The following is a 16,580-nucleotide window of genomic DNA, read 5'->3' on the forward strand; positions in this document are numbered from 1 at the left end:
TTCCGATTATGACTGGTCGGCACTGACAGAAAAACAGTTGTTAGATCGAGAATAGTATTAAAAGTAAAAGATAAAAAGACAGTATGCCCCAGTTAAAATAGGACATAGCCCCTAGAGCTACTCCAGATTTCAAACTGTATCCAGGATATATACCTTCTTTTACATGTATAGTATGTTCAGGTGGAAGGGGCACGAACTAGGTCAAAAACCTTCCAGATATGGTCAAAATAGTGAAATATTCTAAGTTTGAATACATCCGTTACCTTCTATGACCTCTCCTCAAAATCTAGATATGTCCAGGTACCCGATCTTGGTCAGACTCACAACTACACATTCATATAGGGAATCTCTATATTCCATTGCCATATGGGCTCAAACTAGGTCGAAAACCTTCCAGACTTAAACATGGTTTAAGTAGTGATATTTTTATGAGCAAACGCTGCCCGGTCATCTTAATTATATGACCCTTTAGGGCTATCCGATGGATACACTAGGTACCTAATCTTGGTCAGGACCTATACATCAACGTAAACTATTGTAGTTAGTAACTCGAAATCTCGAGATACGTAACTCGAAATTTCGACTTAGTAACTCAAAATTTCGAGTTAATAAATAACATACACCTGACACTAATACTCTTCCGTAGCAAGTCATTCAATAAGCGTTTTATTATATGAAATCAGGACTTAAGGGGACGCATATTGCTACATTCACAGTTCATACAGCAATGCGGAAGGGGTGCATATTCAAGAAATTGATGGTGGGAAAATAAAAAACATATTCCTAAACTGATATAATACTGATGGACACCTGTAATATTCAGTATTTTGTGGATAAGGATGTGGTACTATGAATGTAATAGGAAAACAGAGGTGTTTGTGAAAGTACATTCAACACAAAATATTAAGCTTTTGTATTAGGAAAAAAACAGGTTTTTTACAATAACAGTGTTCCAAATAATGTTGAAGGGATGAGATTTTCTTTCTAACACACCAGGTTTGCTTAAACATGTAAAAATTTAACGCCACGTCAGTTCATCTCGGGATGGACGCCATATTTCTCATTGATAAAAAATGTAAACAAAAAAATCAGAGTGGGATTAGCATTGCAAGGGCATAACATGACATTCTACACAATGAATACCTTAGAACAGATATCTAAGATGCTACACAGGTCAGGCGGGTTAAATGCATAATGCCGATCACTTGAAATTCATCTTGAAAAGGTGGTTATTTTTAGTTTGTTTACATGGTTTTTAATTTTCCCACGACTTCTCGGCGATTCACTGCAAATGTATTACTGCGCCGGACGAAAGGTAACTCTAATAAACAACGGGAGACAACTTAGGTGTCAGCACGTGTACGCTTTTAAAAAAAACATGTCGATGATTATAATTTCTTATCAAAAAATGAATCCTATTCAGATATTCGTCTTTAATATTAGAAAATTATTAATTTCTGTGGACATTTGTCAAAAAATATTACCTACAGTGGACTACTTTGCGCATCAAACTGGTTTCCGCTTCAGTTGTGAGGCACTTCCGTTATACTTTTGACAACAATAACAAAACACAAAATGAATCGATAAAGTCACTTATAAACCGACTGCTACTTAAATTAGTGTAAGTAAAGTTGTTGTTACAACATTATACATGTTCGTTACGTTATGAGATAAAGTTTATCTTGAACTGCATAATCCATTAACTACGTTTACATGATATTGCATTTACAACTTATTTGACCCCATTTTTTACGTGAATGACAGCATTCTCGTGCAACTCGTGCAAACAGAGTTATGAAAAGTATGGTGGAGAATTCAAGGACAAATTATAAATGACATTAAAATGAGGATAACTGTATATTCGTCCAGTTTTGATCATTGACATTCCTGCTGTGTATTAGTAACTTTTGTGAACAAGATTAGAATGTTGCTTTTGCACATATACACATTGATCGGACCTCTCAACAAAATTTCATACCTTATTTTAGGGATTTTTAAGACAGTACATTTTCAAAAGTTTGTTGAATGTGTTTTGATATTTAAGTGCATTGCAATTCATGAATACCAAGTTAAAAATTAATAATGGCAACATTTCTAGGCCTTTATTGTAAGCCACTAGACTTCTGTAATGATAAATGTTTAATGTATTAAGGGGAATATACTCTTTTAGTTTTGTAATGTGGCATTCCTTGACCACCGTATCTTTTCTTATGCACTACTTTGTAAACAAACTAAATAATGTGTTTTAGCTCACATATGCCAAATGAAAAGCAAGACAGTGAACTTATTTCACATTCTTTCTTTAAATTAGAATCTGTAGGACATTGATAAATGTTTGGACAAAGTGAAGCACTATTATTTTCGCACCAAAAAGTCTTAATTGTTGACTTTGAATGTACACAAGAAGTCTTATGTAATTCAACAATAACTTTCTTGTTTCAGTTTTTCTCATTTTTATTTTAGTGAGCAATCCTTTGTGTAGTTATAACAGTTGAAACAGTATTCATTTCATTTACCAAAACCTTGTACTTTTTTGCAGGTAAATTTTATAATACCCCACCCACTTTTTTCTAATTTCAAAGTATGCGTCCCCTTAATTTTCACAGTTTTATAAACATAATCATATTGAATATAGACCAGTCTTTTTTTTTTTATAGCACACACACTATGGATCGACGATTTATATAGGCATAATTAGGTACTAATAATAATTTATTATGTTTTCCTATATATTGAGAGGTACAATTGTGAAAGAAGAGAAGAGACCTTAAAACAGAACCTTGTGGAGGGGGGGGGGGGGGGGGGGGGGGGGGGGGCAATACTGGCGGTTGTCGCATCTACAATAACCTCGTGTATACGTTAATGTAAAAAAGCGTATTAACTCTAATGTCATAATGTGCTAACTTAGGTAGAAGCCTACCATGGCTGACCACACCGACTGCCTTGCTAGATTCCATGATGACAACAACATCATTTAAAAAAATGCTAGTACCTGGCTGCAATGTATGCTGCTAACAGGTGGAGTTTCACGAGCCTGAAAGTCACGATGACCAGTATTTTAAGGCATGTAAGTTGCCCAGAACATTGCTAACTACTATATGCTCAAGAGGATTAAATGCTATTCTAGTAAGAGATACAAGCCTATTTCAACCTTTTAGAAGATGATGATACAAAAGCCTGATTCAAGTCAAGCGGTGCAGCAGTGTCTTCCAGAGATTTGCTTAACAGATTGGTATTAACCGGTGTTATTTCCACAGATTATTCTGTTAAAATACTGGGCTTAATACACATCCGAACCTGCAGCTTTATATGGGTTCAAGTTCAAGAGCAGTTTCCGTACATCATTCTCTGTAATATTAATTCTTTTCTTGACAGAGCAGTGTCTTGGTCTTAAATCCGGCATGGACGAATTACCATCAGTTGTAAATATCGAGAAGTGCATATTTAGTATTCCTGGTTGTTTCTTTAGGATTTATTTTACGGATGCTATTATTTCCCAGTGGTGCTATTCCACAAGAACCAAAATAAAGCTCCAAAATTAGTTTGTTGCACCATGGATCACAAACAATGTTAATCATATAATCCCAGTAAAAATGTTTACACTGTTTCTGTGTCTGTGCTTTAATTTTTCAGTTTATTAAAACATACACTTTATTTGGAAGTTTTAAAGTCAGTTTAAAGGCGGTTTCTCTTCTTCATTAAAAGCTGAATTTCAGAGTTCAAGCACGGCAGGTATTCCTGCATGGAATATGTTTAACAATAGGATCATTTAATAAGCTCTTAAAATGACCCAACAGATGTTCTTGCACATCTTTTCATTTTGGCATACTAGGTTTATTAAAAAAAATTCCTTTTTTTATTATCTCAGATCAGAACGCATTGTCAAAGAGAAGTATGATAAGTTCCTCACATCAATGTATAATATGCTGTGAATACTAAAACCACGAATAACTTTTATGATTTCAACAAATGAATGATTTGGGCATATAGTTATATCTAAATAGTTACTTGTTATCCAAGTTATCTTAGTTGGCCCATCTACTTGTTACGAGGTTTGTACATATTTACTTTAAGCGACCAAGAAACAATAGTAGCACACTTGATTGGACTGAGCCTGTTCTTGAGAGGTAATGAGATGTGCAACACTCCCACCGTACGGGGAGATATCTTACAGTCGCCACACATCACTTAAAGATTGCTGTTGTGATAGATAGTAGAATATATAAGAAGATCCTTTGGAAGTATATATCGCAACCAAGAAACAATAATAGCAGACCTGGACGGGATGCAATTGCTAAGTGGTCCGGGCCATAAAGAACATTTACTGTTATATTCAATGGGTTTTCTGCTAATGATAGGGTCTTTTTTATAAAGTTTTATTGATGAACTTAATTCTGGTCATAAGAAGTCTTGTTTATTTAAATGTAATGTTTAAAGCTACTTGTGAATGGACTTTATTGTTTTAAATAGTTTCTTAGGAGAAATAATAAGCGAGATTAAATCAGTGCATTTGATTTGTAATTAATCCTGTGTTATAATCGTGTGTAGACTAGGAATGTTTCAGAATGCATTCAGTCAATATATAGATGAACGGTTATTTTATTCAAAACAGCCTTTCGCAATTCCACTCCTCCAATACAATACAAGTTTCTTTGTTTACTTTGACGTATTTGCAATTAAGTAAACAGTTTTCCAAATAAAGGTGATACAGTTATTCGCAGAAAGAACAGAAAACAGAACCCGCTATACATTTTCTATGAATTTTCTTTTTCTTCAACATTTTTACAAACATTAACAAAACGATTCGATAATTTCATCTAATTTATATATGGTACAAAAGCTGTGGGTATTTGCAGCTTCAGTTTGCTTTGCACTTTTCAATTTAATTTTTTAACGAACTTGTTTGATCTTTTGCATGATTTCCTTTGAAATATTTTTTTATATATCGGGTAACACGGTGTGTTTTGCATGTCTGCTGTGAACGAGTCAGTTTATACATAAGAATGTGCAGTGAAAATCGTCAAAAATTATTATCTTAGGAACTAACATTAAACAATATTAAAAAAAAACACACACAAAAAAAAACACAGAAATTTCAGTCTGCCTGCAGATTTTCTAGTTAAAACAATATGTCAATTACATCGGATAAGATTTGTCAGAACAAACATGCATACATTAAATGGGCATATAAAAAGCAGAAGAAATATATAAACTTATAAATAAGAAAATGAATAAACCGGCAACAAGTGCAAAGGTCACTCTTTAAACAGATGGAAGTATTCAATGGGGGTATGAGAGAAACATTTTTATAAAGAATAAATATCCGACATAATAAACTTATAACAACACATGTCCGCTGTAATTAATTGTATCACAGTTCCATGTATTATGCTGTTGTGGATCAATTCGTTTACTTGAAGGCCCCCGTAAAGGCATTGTTGAACATGTCCGCTCTGCCACGTTAACTGTTGACTTGTTTAGTTTTAGACCGCGTTGTAAATAACGAGTAAACAGACACTGGCCTCCAGATTTTGGCTAAAAATGATCTTTCTTTAAAACTGAAGTTTGGTCATATTATGAACATTAGAATGAGTTTTTGTTTCTTGCCAAATCAAGAAAAAGATATGCGCTTTTCGATTTTCATTGTAAAAATTAGTAAAAACAACTAATTCTTATGTGTTTCCATAACATATAGTCTATCAGTAATTAGGTTTCAAAGCATTCTTAAGAAATATAGCAATACTTTCCTGATACCTACTTTTTAATATTTTTGTTGTTGTCGAACGATCTGGAAGCCAGTGTCTTTAATATTGTATAATACTCGTGAGAGAAACATGGACAGTGAGATCGTTTCAACATTTGAAAATTTCGTGCACTTTCTGTATCAAGTGCGATATTGAAAGACACATTCTTGTCTGAATAGTATGATAGATTTCTTCATAATGTACACCAAATATGTATATCAAATATTCACTGTATGACTAAAGCAGCCGATACATCGCAAACTACATGTACGAGAATACAGTATAGAACTAATTTAATCGCATGTTTATATTTCGCTTCATGTGTAAATAACTGAATGTACATGTACGTACTTTCGAAATTTCGTAGAATATGTCATAATTCTGGAGACATGTGCAAATGGGGTATTTGACTCTTTTGGCCAGCGTTGTATAACTCGTTGTTCAAATGATACCCATACGTTGCCAAAATAACATCAACATGAGTTATAAAAAATGGGCAAGAAAATAAAAGGTGCATCTTGAATAATATAAAAAATGACAAATAAAAGAGATAAAGTAACAATAACAAATGAAATAAATATTTTTGTTAAAGTAATGTGCACGTCTTAAAAGTGAGTCACTTCATTTTCGGTGTATTTAACTTCTGTTAAAGACAGGTGTTTAACATGTCCGTTTCTTTTATTTAGTTTCATGAGTTCCCCATGCAAATCCGCTTGGCTGTCTTCAAACGCTGGGTTTATGTAGTACCCTTTGTCCAGCAATGGTTCAGCCTCTACTTGAGGCTCAGAGTCAAATTCGCTATCATTTTCATTACAATTAAGAACATAACTTGTGTCTCTGGCAACGGCAGACATGCGCACTCCATCATTTACATCTACTGTTTTATCATTCTTCGTTTTTGATGACGGTAAATTCTTCAAAGTAACGTGCATGTCTTTAAAGGCATTAAGCATAAATATTCCACATACAATTGTGAGAAATCCGCATACATCCCCTATAATATCTTCTACTGTCAACTGAGCAAATTCTTGATACAGCACTAACGACATTATCGTCACACATGACGTAAACATGACGTAATAAGTGGGAGTTACAACTGCAGTGTTGAAATTGTCCAATGCCTTGTTTAGAAAATTTATTTGAAAAACAATGTTCACAGCGGCTACTCCCAGCATGACATATGTGAGCCAGTTAGTGAATTCATTATGTCCAGCAAATGTTTCTTTCAAAGCAACTCCCAACCCCTTGCATCCCATCACAGTTAACGCCCCCAACGTAGAGCATATAAAAACGTACACCACAACGTTGGAATTGCCGTATTTCGGCGCAAGAAATATTATAGCTAGAACAGCTGCCAGGATAAACACAGCAATAAGTGCCAATATAGCTGAAAAAAAAGAGAAGCGGTCAAGATAAAAAACAATAACATGAAAATGGGGAAAAGTGTAAGAATATTGTATGAAACTACATGAATTTAGAAGAATCAAAACTATTCTGAAACTATACACACAATCACTTCAAGACTACAGATTAAACAGTTATGCTGTTTTATTTTTTCTCTTTATTTTGTTTTTCTTTCTTTCTTTTTTTTTTTTACTTTTTGCTTATTTATGACGTTCAGATACATACACTGGTTTACTTACAAATGTATTTGCTTGTTAGTTGGGAATATTACCTGGTTCTTTGAGTTTCTGTAAAAGTTCATACATATTCTGTATTTCTGCAGACTTAGGTGAGTGTAACACTACAGTAGTTGATCCCAGCACACATAACACACATCCGAGTTTTCCTAGGAGATTGAGTCCTTCATCGAGAAAATAGGAGGCCAAAACCGCACTGTAAATACATTCAAACATATGTACACACCATATTTGAATGTATGTACTTCTGTCTTCTAAACACATAAAATATTACAACATCACTGTTATTGAATATCTTATAAATTTTATATTGATGTTATTACGTCACGATGTAATTTTCTTTGTAATAATTGTAACACTGCGGGAAATTGAAAACATGTGGATTTTATTTATCATTTTGCGAACAGTTTATACATGAAACACGTAACAAAATTCCCCGAGGAAATAACATGTGATACTTAAACAACGACAAATATCAGAGTTTCCGTAAAATATGAAAGTTCAGCTAATTCGATACACTAAAATCACATGCCAGTAGATTTTGCTTACCTGAAGATTACACTGAGGGCGCCTACTTACCTGAAGATAACACTGAGGGCGCCTAGAGGTGTGATGAGTTGCTTACCTGAAGATTACACTGAGGGCGCCTAGAGGTGTGATGAGTTGCTTACCTGAAGATTAAACTGAGGGCGCCTAGAGGTGTGATGAGTTGCTTACCTGAAGATTACACTGAGGGCGCCTAGAGGTGTGATGAGTTGCTTACCTGAAGATTAAACTGAGGGCGCCTAGAGGTGTGATGAGTTGCTTACCTGAAGATCACACTGAGGGCGCCTAAAGGTGTGATGAGTGTAGCAGGAGCAAAGATAAAGGCTGCAAAGTTGCAACCTTCTCCAAGAGCCACTGAAATGGTACAGTATAATACTTGCTGATTTATTATATACATAGAAACAGCATTCTCTCTTCATTCATTTACAAAGACATTTATTAAACGGTCTGTAACCAGGCATTTCTGCAACTACGTACAATGAGTAAGACTGGTCTGAAGTATCAAATCATACCGTAACCATAACAACGATAATCTATTATTACATGACTTATTATAGAAATTCTCTGTTCATAGTCTGTGCTACATGACCGGTCTATATTTGACACATGTTTGTTAAATAAAAAATGTGAGAATAAAACTCTGAATATTGATTTCTGACGCCATCTAATAAAAAACATATTGAACGGCTTGCCGGTCAATAGTCAAAAATATTGCCCCTTCAGGCCATGTCCTTCAGGCCTCGGGCAATATTTGTACTATTGACCGGCAAGCCATCCGACAAGTGTAAAATAGTGTATAGGGTACTTACTTAACAACATCCCTAGCCACCATTTCCATTGCAGCAAGTATTTGTGACCTCCATCACCTGAAAAATAAATTCAATGATTACTCATTATAATTATGAATTTCCGATCCATAGTACGGTCTATAGTACGCTTGTCGATCTATTATACACAATGTATAAATTTACGTGAAAAAGTGTGATAGTCTATTTCTGATGTCACGTGAACCTTTTGACAATAATTGTCCGGCAGGCATTCCAACAAGTTTATTTCTGGCCAATAGTTTTGAGACTATTATTCAATAAGTGACTTTGCTTTAAGAATGCATGTTAATGTGTTACAGAATTAATTGTTTTTCAATTGTTAATTATGTAATTCTGTCTGTTGTTGTTGCTGTTTTAATTGACCTGTCGTATTAGACTAAAAACCGTATTTTCTTAATTTCAAAATTTACATGTATGAAGCAATACTATTGTTCACCTGCTTAAGTAACACTATATTACAGAATACGGTGAAAGTTGTGCAAACTCATCCCTTAAACAAGAGCACCGCCTTGCGGGTGCTGACGCTCATCTGATTTTTTTTCTATAATAGAAATATTGTTCTACCCATGATTTTCTAAGTCCAAAAAGGGCCATCACTCTTGCAAAAAGCAGGATAGAGTTAAGTTTCTTGATGTACAGTGTCCACTTATGATGGTGAAAAACTGTTGCAAGTTTTAAAGCAATAGCTTTGATAGTTTATGAGAAAAGTTGACTTAAACATAATATTCAACCAAGAAAATGATTTTTCTAAGTCCAAAAGGGGCAATAATTATTGCAAAAAGCAGGATGGAGTTATGTTGCTTGCTGTACAGGGTCAGCTTATGATGGTGAACAAGAGTTGCAAGTTATAAAACAATAGCTTTGATAGTTTAAGAGAAAAAGTTGACCTAAACATAAAACTTAACCAAGAAATCTGATATTTTCTAAGTCCAAAAGGGGCCATAAATCTTGCAAAAAGCAGGATGGAGTTATGTTTCTTGCTGTACAGGGTCACCTTATGATGGTGAACAAGTGTTGCAAGTTTTAAAGGAATAGCTTTGATAGTTTAGGATAAAAGCTGACCTAAACATAAAACTTAACCAAGAAAACTGATTTTCTAAGTCCAAAAGGGGCAATAATTCTTGCAAAAAGCAAGATGGAGTTATGTTTCTTGATGTACAGGGTCTGCTTATGATGGTGAACAAGTATTCCAAGTTTCAAAGCGAAAGCTTGGATAGTTTAGGAGAAAAGTTGACCTAAACATAAAACTTAACCAAGAAATCTGATATTTTCTAAGTACAAAAGGGGCCATAAATCTTGCAAAAAGCAAGATGGAGTTATGTTTCTTGCTATACAGGGTCAGCTTATGATGGTGAACAAGTATTCCAAGTTTCAAAGCAATAGCTTTGATAGTTTAGGAGAAAAGCTGACCTAAGCATAAAACTTAACCAGGCAACGCCGACGCCGACGCCGACGCCGACGCCGACAACCGCTCAAGTGATGACAATAACTCATCATTTTTTTTCAAAAAATCAGATGAGCTAAAAACGATAACAGTGGACTGACCTGCTCTGACTCCGCCCTCCTTTGCGGCTGCAGCACGTAGCCCGAGCTTTTGGAGAATAAAACTGGTACCAATGAAGAAACTGGAGCCGACAGCAAGTGCAAGGCCAATCCAGAAATCTTGCTCTTGTTGTGCAGGGGATTCTGTGTAAGGTTCTGTAGTGAGGGGCGTGGTTATATTGCCTGTTGAACTCGTGGGTACTGAGCTTGACATGATTTCTTTATCTATTCGCACATGTTAGGTCTGAAAAAAGGCAAAACATACTTTTCTTCATTCATGCATGCAGCTGAGGCGAATAAATAAATAAATTATAATATACTTAATAATTTCTGGCAGTCAATGCATTATGTGAGTGTAATATCAACAACAAACTGTGTCTATATACCCAGGTTGATTCGGGTATAATGCCCTCTTTGACAAATATTTAATTTAATCTTAAATTTAGCTTTTCTATACAATTACTTATGGGCTTATCTATAGAAATTGCACCCAGAATACATCGTTACGTAAAATCCGTTATATTCGACTGGTTTGTGTAACTTTTTTTTCTTTTCAAAAGACTCTTTCTCTAAATTACAGTTAAAGTTTTCGTGAAAACATTCTAAATCATCCTTAAAGAAAGAAAATGTTTTGGATCATCAACGATCCGCAGTGCCAACGAATTTTTGTCATACTGTGGCTTACGAAACGTTAAATTCGTAACTTGAATTTGAAACAGGTAATTGCCGAAAGGCAATGTTATTGGAGTGCATTTACATTTAACACAACTGTAAGCAATCGATGGTCGTTTGGTTTTAGGGGGTTGATCAATATAATCAGAGATCAGATATCGACCAGGGTCATGCACTGGGAAGTAAAGATCAATGCGATTCAATGACAAGATATCTAGATTCTAAATGGCAAAATTTACTTATAAGCTGGAAAACTACATACAAATATATTACAATCAAACCTTCCTATAAATACCAACTTTAGGAGAGATTTTTTAAGGTGGTCTTTAATAGCAGGTGGTCTTCAACACAGTTTGACTGTAGGCATACTAAAAACGCAATCACAAAATCCGTATAAAATAAATATATCAAGTTTTTAACCGCTTTTAAAAACTTACACGGAACATTTTTAATTTTTTAAAACACTTTAATTTCATATAAATGACAGTATTGCTTTCATACTATACTGATTAATCATTTATTTTCGCCATTTTAATTTTATTTCAAAATTAAATCAATTATTTAGAAATAATATTGAACTGTACGTTACCTTTCTTTAAGTCCAGTCTGCCAAAGATACAAATTGTCTCCTATACAGCTTTTAATGGCAGCGCTATATAAAAGTCACATATATTCCACGGTATAAAAATAAACATTTACACAGTACAATAATTTGAAATATTTTCAGAAATAAACGTGTTAGAACGAGAATAGAATATATCTCCTTTTTGACTATTGTATTTAAACATTAGACTGGATTAATACACATTGGCATATTGTCAAGGATCATCGAGCAAGGCCAATAACGCATATACAGTGTGCAATGACATGTTACCGGGCATTCAATAATCATCGATCTTTGACTAATTGAGAAATACTAAAAATAAAATGTTTAATATCTATAAAGTTTTAAGACCTATTCCATTTAGAAATATTTTACTAGAAAATATAAATAAAAGTGACATAATATTTCAGTCTTAATGTATTGTTGATATTGATTGTCATGGTTACCTGTAATCAATTGACAGGCGTATGAAAGGGAAGTAATCAAATATTAAATATATTGTGCAACTTCAAGCTTGGGGCACAACCATTTACTTCCCTTGGAAGAAGCTATTAATTATGCAGCATTGCTAATGTTTTGTATTTCTATCTTTTTACGAATTTCATATACATTATAACATTTACTGCAGTTGTGTTTTCAGTCCAAAAGTATACATGTATTTCTAAAAAGTATGGACTTATGCAGGTTACGGGAAAAAATGGTTTCACAACAAAACAACAAAAATTTAAAAATAAGGTTTATAATATTGTAATCGTAGAAAAAAAGAATGTACCACTGTTAACTTTCTTCCGTCAGTAAGGTACTCGTCCAAATGAAATAATCAAAAGTATTTGGATGGTCAAGTTTGTTACAGAAAGAATGTATATGCATTTTAGTATTACAAGATAAAAAATGGATCAGTTAGTTGATAAAATATCTGCTTCAAGCAAGTTGACAGCATATAGCTCGTGGCACATCTTCAATACTTGTTAACAATAACTTCATGACACATACGCGTTTGTCATAATTACATTGAAATTGCGCAAATGCAAAATCTTTTCAAAGTTCATAATTACTGTTGTTTTATCATAATCAAACTACAGCTATGTTTGCTATACAATTTCTTGTAAGATTTTGTATACAGAATGATTTATGGCTATAAAAAATACCAAAATATTAAATCCATTAAAATCTTTGACATTTGAAAAAATATTTTCTCTTTTTATTTTCTTTACGGTTCGCGTCGGTCAATAGCTATTCACAGCTAATGTTGATTTGTTATGCAAAACCGACAGTAAATAGAATTTGTATTGTATTGTATTGTATTGTATTGCATTGCATTGCATTGCATTGCATTGCATTGTATTGTATAATTCCCTTAAACTCGTGGTTATTCTGTGCCACCGTAAAAATGATATAGGATTTTTTTAATTACTAAACGATATATGTTAAAAAGATCCTTTCAATTTGAATGCAGTCAGACCTCCACTATCATCCCCAGTCCTTTCCACCAACGATGAGTATTGCCTCTTAATGAAAATTTCCAAAAATCGTTAAAATAAAAGGTTTAGCACAATGATTAATTCCTGGTTCCCTTTCTCAACGGCATGAATGCAGAATCTAAACCTGACCATACAGCACTTACTTGCCATTTCGAGTGAGTTTTCTGTATCCAATTTTTGAGTTTATGCGTACGGTCACAAAACCTCCGAAATTTGATTTTTGCGTATCCACGATATTCAATCGCAACAAAGATTTAGCGTACGTACGTGTGGATCAGATCTGAATACATAAGCAGAACCCAATAATTTTGCGGGTTTTTTTTCTTTTTGACACAGGACCTTAACAGAAATGTGGAATGTATTTGTGTACGTACAATTACATACGCAAACCATTAGGTTTCACGTGGATATTTTTCTGCGTACGTACACAGAAATTTCACAGTTTTATCACTGTGCACATTTTTGCAAAAGCTGAAATTGATAAATACATACGTTAAAGCTTAACAAAATCTCGGCTTTAGTCTTCTAACTGTGTATGCGATAAAAATTTGCAAATTAACATTTACGCATACTCGTATGTAAAAAGAATGTAATGAGTCTGGAGAGATGTTGCGTATGTCAATAAACTCTGGAGCTGTATGTAAAGGTTAAAATCATATTATATTAAAACGTAAAAATTTTCTTCGTATTTTGTTTAGATTTTAGCAGTTACTTATCTCCATCACCAGAAAAAAAAATGAGATAAAAATGGATAACTAAGCGTAGTTTGAAAGCATACATTTATACCAAGCAACATGGAACTGTATATGCACGTAGCGTAATACCTTTTTCGTCAATATCTTAAAAACTGCTCAAAGTACTTTAAGTAAACAATGAAATCAAAACATGCTGCACATAACTTTATTAATTTAACAACTTCAACCGATTTTAGTTTGTGTCCAGTTCAGTTGTGACCGTCCTGTGGACGTAGGCCTACGTGTCCCTTGTCACACGGCGTCAACATATTTACTTAAAAAATATTCTTCTCTGAAATTTCTGGTCTTGATTGCAAGTAGATTCCTTGTATGGTCCTCTCACAAGTTTGTTGTAACATCGTTAGGTGGACATTTCTTTTCTTTTTTCTTTTTGAATTTTAATGCATTTAGGGACCACCATATCTTAATTAAGGGCACGTTAAAGAACCAGACTGTCTATTCGCAAAGAGTTAGGCTAAGTTAGCCGGACAAGCCTGTATCTCTCTCTGTTCTCTCTGTCTGTTCTGGGGGCTTTTAATCTCACTCTGTCCCTCTGGTCAGATCGCTCTGTGTCTGTGCTAGTAGAGGATGAATTTCGTGCCCTGTGTGGCTGCGTTTGCTATATGTAAAGCGCCTTTGAACGTTTTTATCATGAAAAGGGCGCTATATAAAATCTGGTATAATATATAATATATATTATGATATATGTAAACATTTATACAACTTTCTCGTATGATACATTTCATGTACGTTCACAAAATACAAAATCATTTCAGAAGCTTCGCTGCCAGAACATGTTTCTTTCAATTGATCAAATGGTTCAGTTTAATTGCACTCAGAGGCCATCACAGTTAAAGGGACTCGGAAAAAAACAAAAACATTCATCCAAGAAGTGAACTTCTTCAAAAAACAAATGACAAATGATTTTGTACATATTAGTTAAAAAAAATAGAAACAAGAACTGTCACTAGCTATTGGTGACAAATGCCCCCGTAGCGTGCCCAAGAATGTTACAGTTGTCTGCGCCAAGAAATCACATATCAATTCATTTCGTGACCTTGACCCGAACGACCCGGATCATAAGCGTGACACACCTTCTCAATATGGTTAAAAATTGTGTCAAATTATTTTCAAATTGTTTGATAAATGACAGAGTTATGGACTAGACAAGAAACACTTTTGACTTCTAAGTGTGATCTCGACCTTGGAGCTAGGGGTCTGGGTCTGGAGCATTACACGTCATCTGAATATAGAACAGAACAGAACAGAACAGAATGTTAACCTTTAACCTCTAAGTGTGACCTTGACCTTACAGCTAGCGGTCTGAGTCTGGCGCTTGACACGTCGTCTCTTTATAGTAAACATTTATGCCAAGTTATTTTAAAATCCCTTCATGGATGGCAGAGTTATGGACCGGGCACGAAACAGACCATGTTAACCTTTGACCTCCAAGTGTGACCTTGATCTTGGAGCTAGGGGTCTGGGTCTTGCGCAAGACACCGCGTCTCATTATGGTGAACATTAATGCCAAGTTATTTCAAAATCCCTTTAGAGATGGCATGTATACAGTCCGGCCAAGAATTTACACGGACAGACGCACGCACGCAAGCACGGACGGACTGTGCGATTTTAATATGCCCATCTTCGGGGGCATAATAAAAAATCCAAAATCGAAGTGTCTGCGTATGTACTGCGTAAAACCACACTTACACAAAATTTTTGAGGTTGTTTTTTGCGACAGTAAGCAGCACTGGAACACGTAGTACCTGCATATTCGATTATATTTAAGGCTATACAGTAGTAAATAAATTTGCTATATGTTCTATATAAAATTGACAATCTTCTGAAAGCTGTAACGCACAGCCAGACCCATTTTAAAAAAGGATTACTAGCATTATATGTTCTTAAATGACCTATAAACCACAAAAGAACACCAAGAAAAGTAGGGGTCATTTATATCTAAAAGAGATGTTTTGTCTGACAGGTCAACACTATATGGAATATCTTCAAAACTGACAGCTAAAATGTGAGTATGAACACATGAGTAATAAGGTTTGTTTACATTTCAATAAATGCAAATAAAATCTACATGAAAATGCTGCCAAAATGTCAAGTATAGATCCACAATGAAATGAAAACAGGAGCTGGCTTACATAATACATGAAAATATCACTTTAACAGGATTTTTTCTTTCGGCCATTATTTGATAGCCAGGAAGTGCTGCTTGATTATCTATTTAGTACTGGACATCACTATTAAACATGAAAATGCCACTTTAACAGGATTTTTTCTTTCGGCCATTATTTGATAGCCAGGAAGTGCTGCTTGATTATCTATTTAGTACTGGACATAACTATTCTCGCGGTATCACTAACCTCGCGGTACTGAAGTTACATTGTGAAGCATTTGCACATTTTTTTTTTTTTTTTTTGCTTTGGAGTTCTGACTTTCTTTCGACGTGATCAGTGATCACGAAGATTTTGCAAGCTTTGAAACAGCAAAATTTGTTCCCTATTCAACGAAAGAAACTGATTTCAGGATTTATAACAACATCCCTGAAAATTATTAATTGCCGCAAAAATACAGGTGTGCAGTATACTTTTGTACCTTAATAAAGTCTATAGGAAGAACCACTGGAAGCGTAGAACCAATCAAAAAATAATGGCAGACTCAGCATTGATAGAGTTTGTTCATGAAAGATAATGAATTGTGCAAAGCACATTCCCTCCTCCCAACCCACCTCACGCCTCGAATCGGCACCGTCTTTAAATAGCGGTATTCTGTCAAACA

The 16,580-nt window shown here is 34.5% G+C and overlaps 1 protein-coding gene across 1 annotated transcript in view; it reads right to left on the reverse strand.

The window, feature by feature from the left end:
* Positions 1–11,886, reverse strand: part of LOC123558471 (uncharacterized) — a 38,277-nt gene extending 26,391 nt beyond the window's left edge. The window contains exons 1-6 of the mRNA XM_045350350.2: positions 11,561–11,886; positions 10,303–10,543; positions 8,740–8,796; positions 8,194–8,284; positions 7,420–7,580; positions 6,354–7,131 (exon numbers count right to left, since the gene is read on the reverse strand). Of these exons, the coding sequence (XP_045206285.2) occupies positions 6,354–7,131; positions 7,420–7,580; positions 8,194–8,284; positions 8,740–8,796; positions 10,303–10,513 (1,298 nt within the window). The 5' untranslated portion in view covers positions 10,514–10,543; positions 11,561–11,886. The remainder of the gene's footprint in view (positions 1–6,353; positions 7,132–7,419; positions 7,581–8,193; positions 8,285–8,739; positions 8,797–10,302; positions 10,544–11,560) is intronic.
* Positions 11,887–16,580: the final 4,694 nt, after the last annotated feature.

Source organism: Mercenaria mercenaria, chromosome 5 (assembly GCF_021730395.1).
Source record: "Mercenaria mercenaria strain notata chromosome 5, MADL_Memer_1, whole genome shotgun sequence".
Lineage (NCBI taxonomy): Eukaryota > Metazoa > Mollusca > Bivalvia > Venerida > Veneridae > Mercenaria > Mercenaria mercenaria.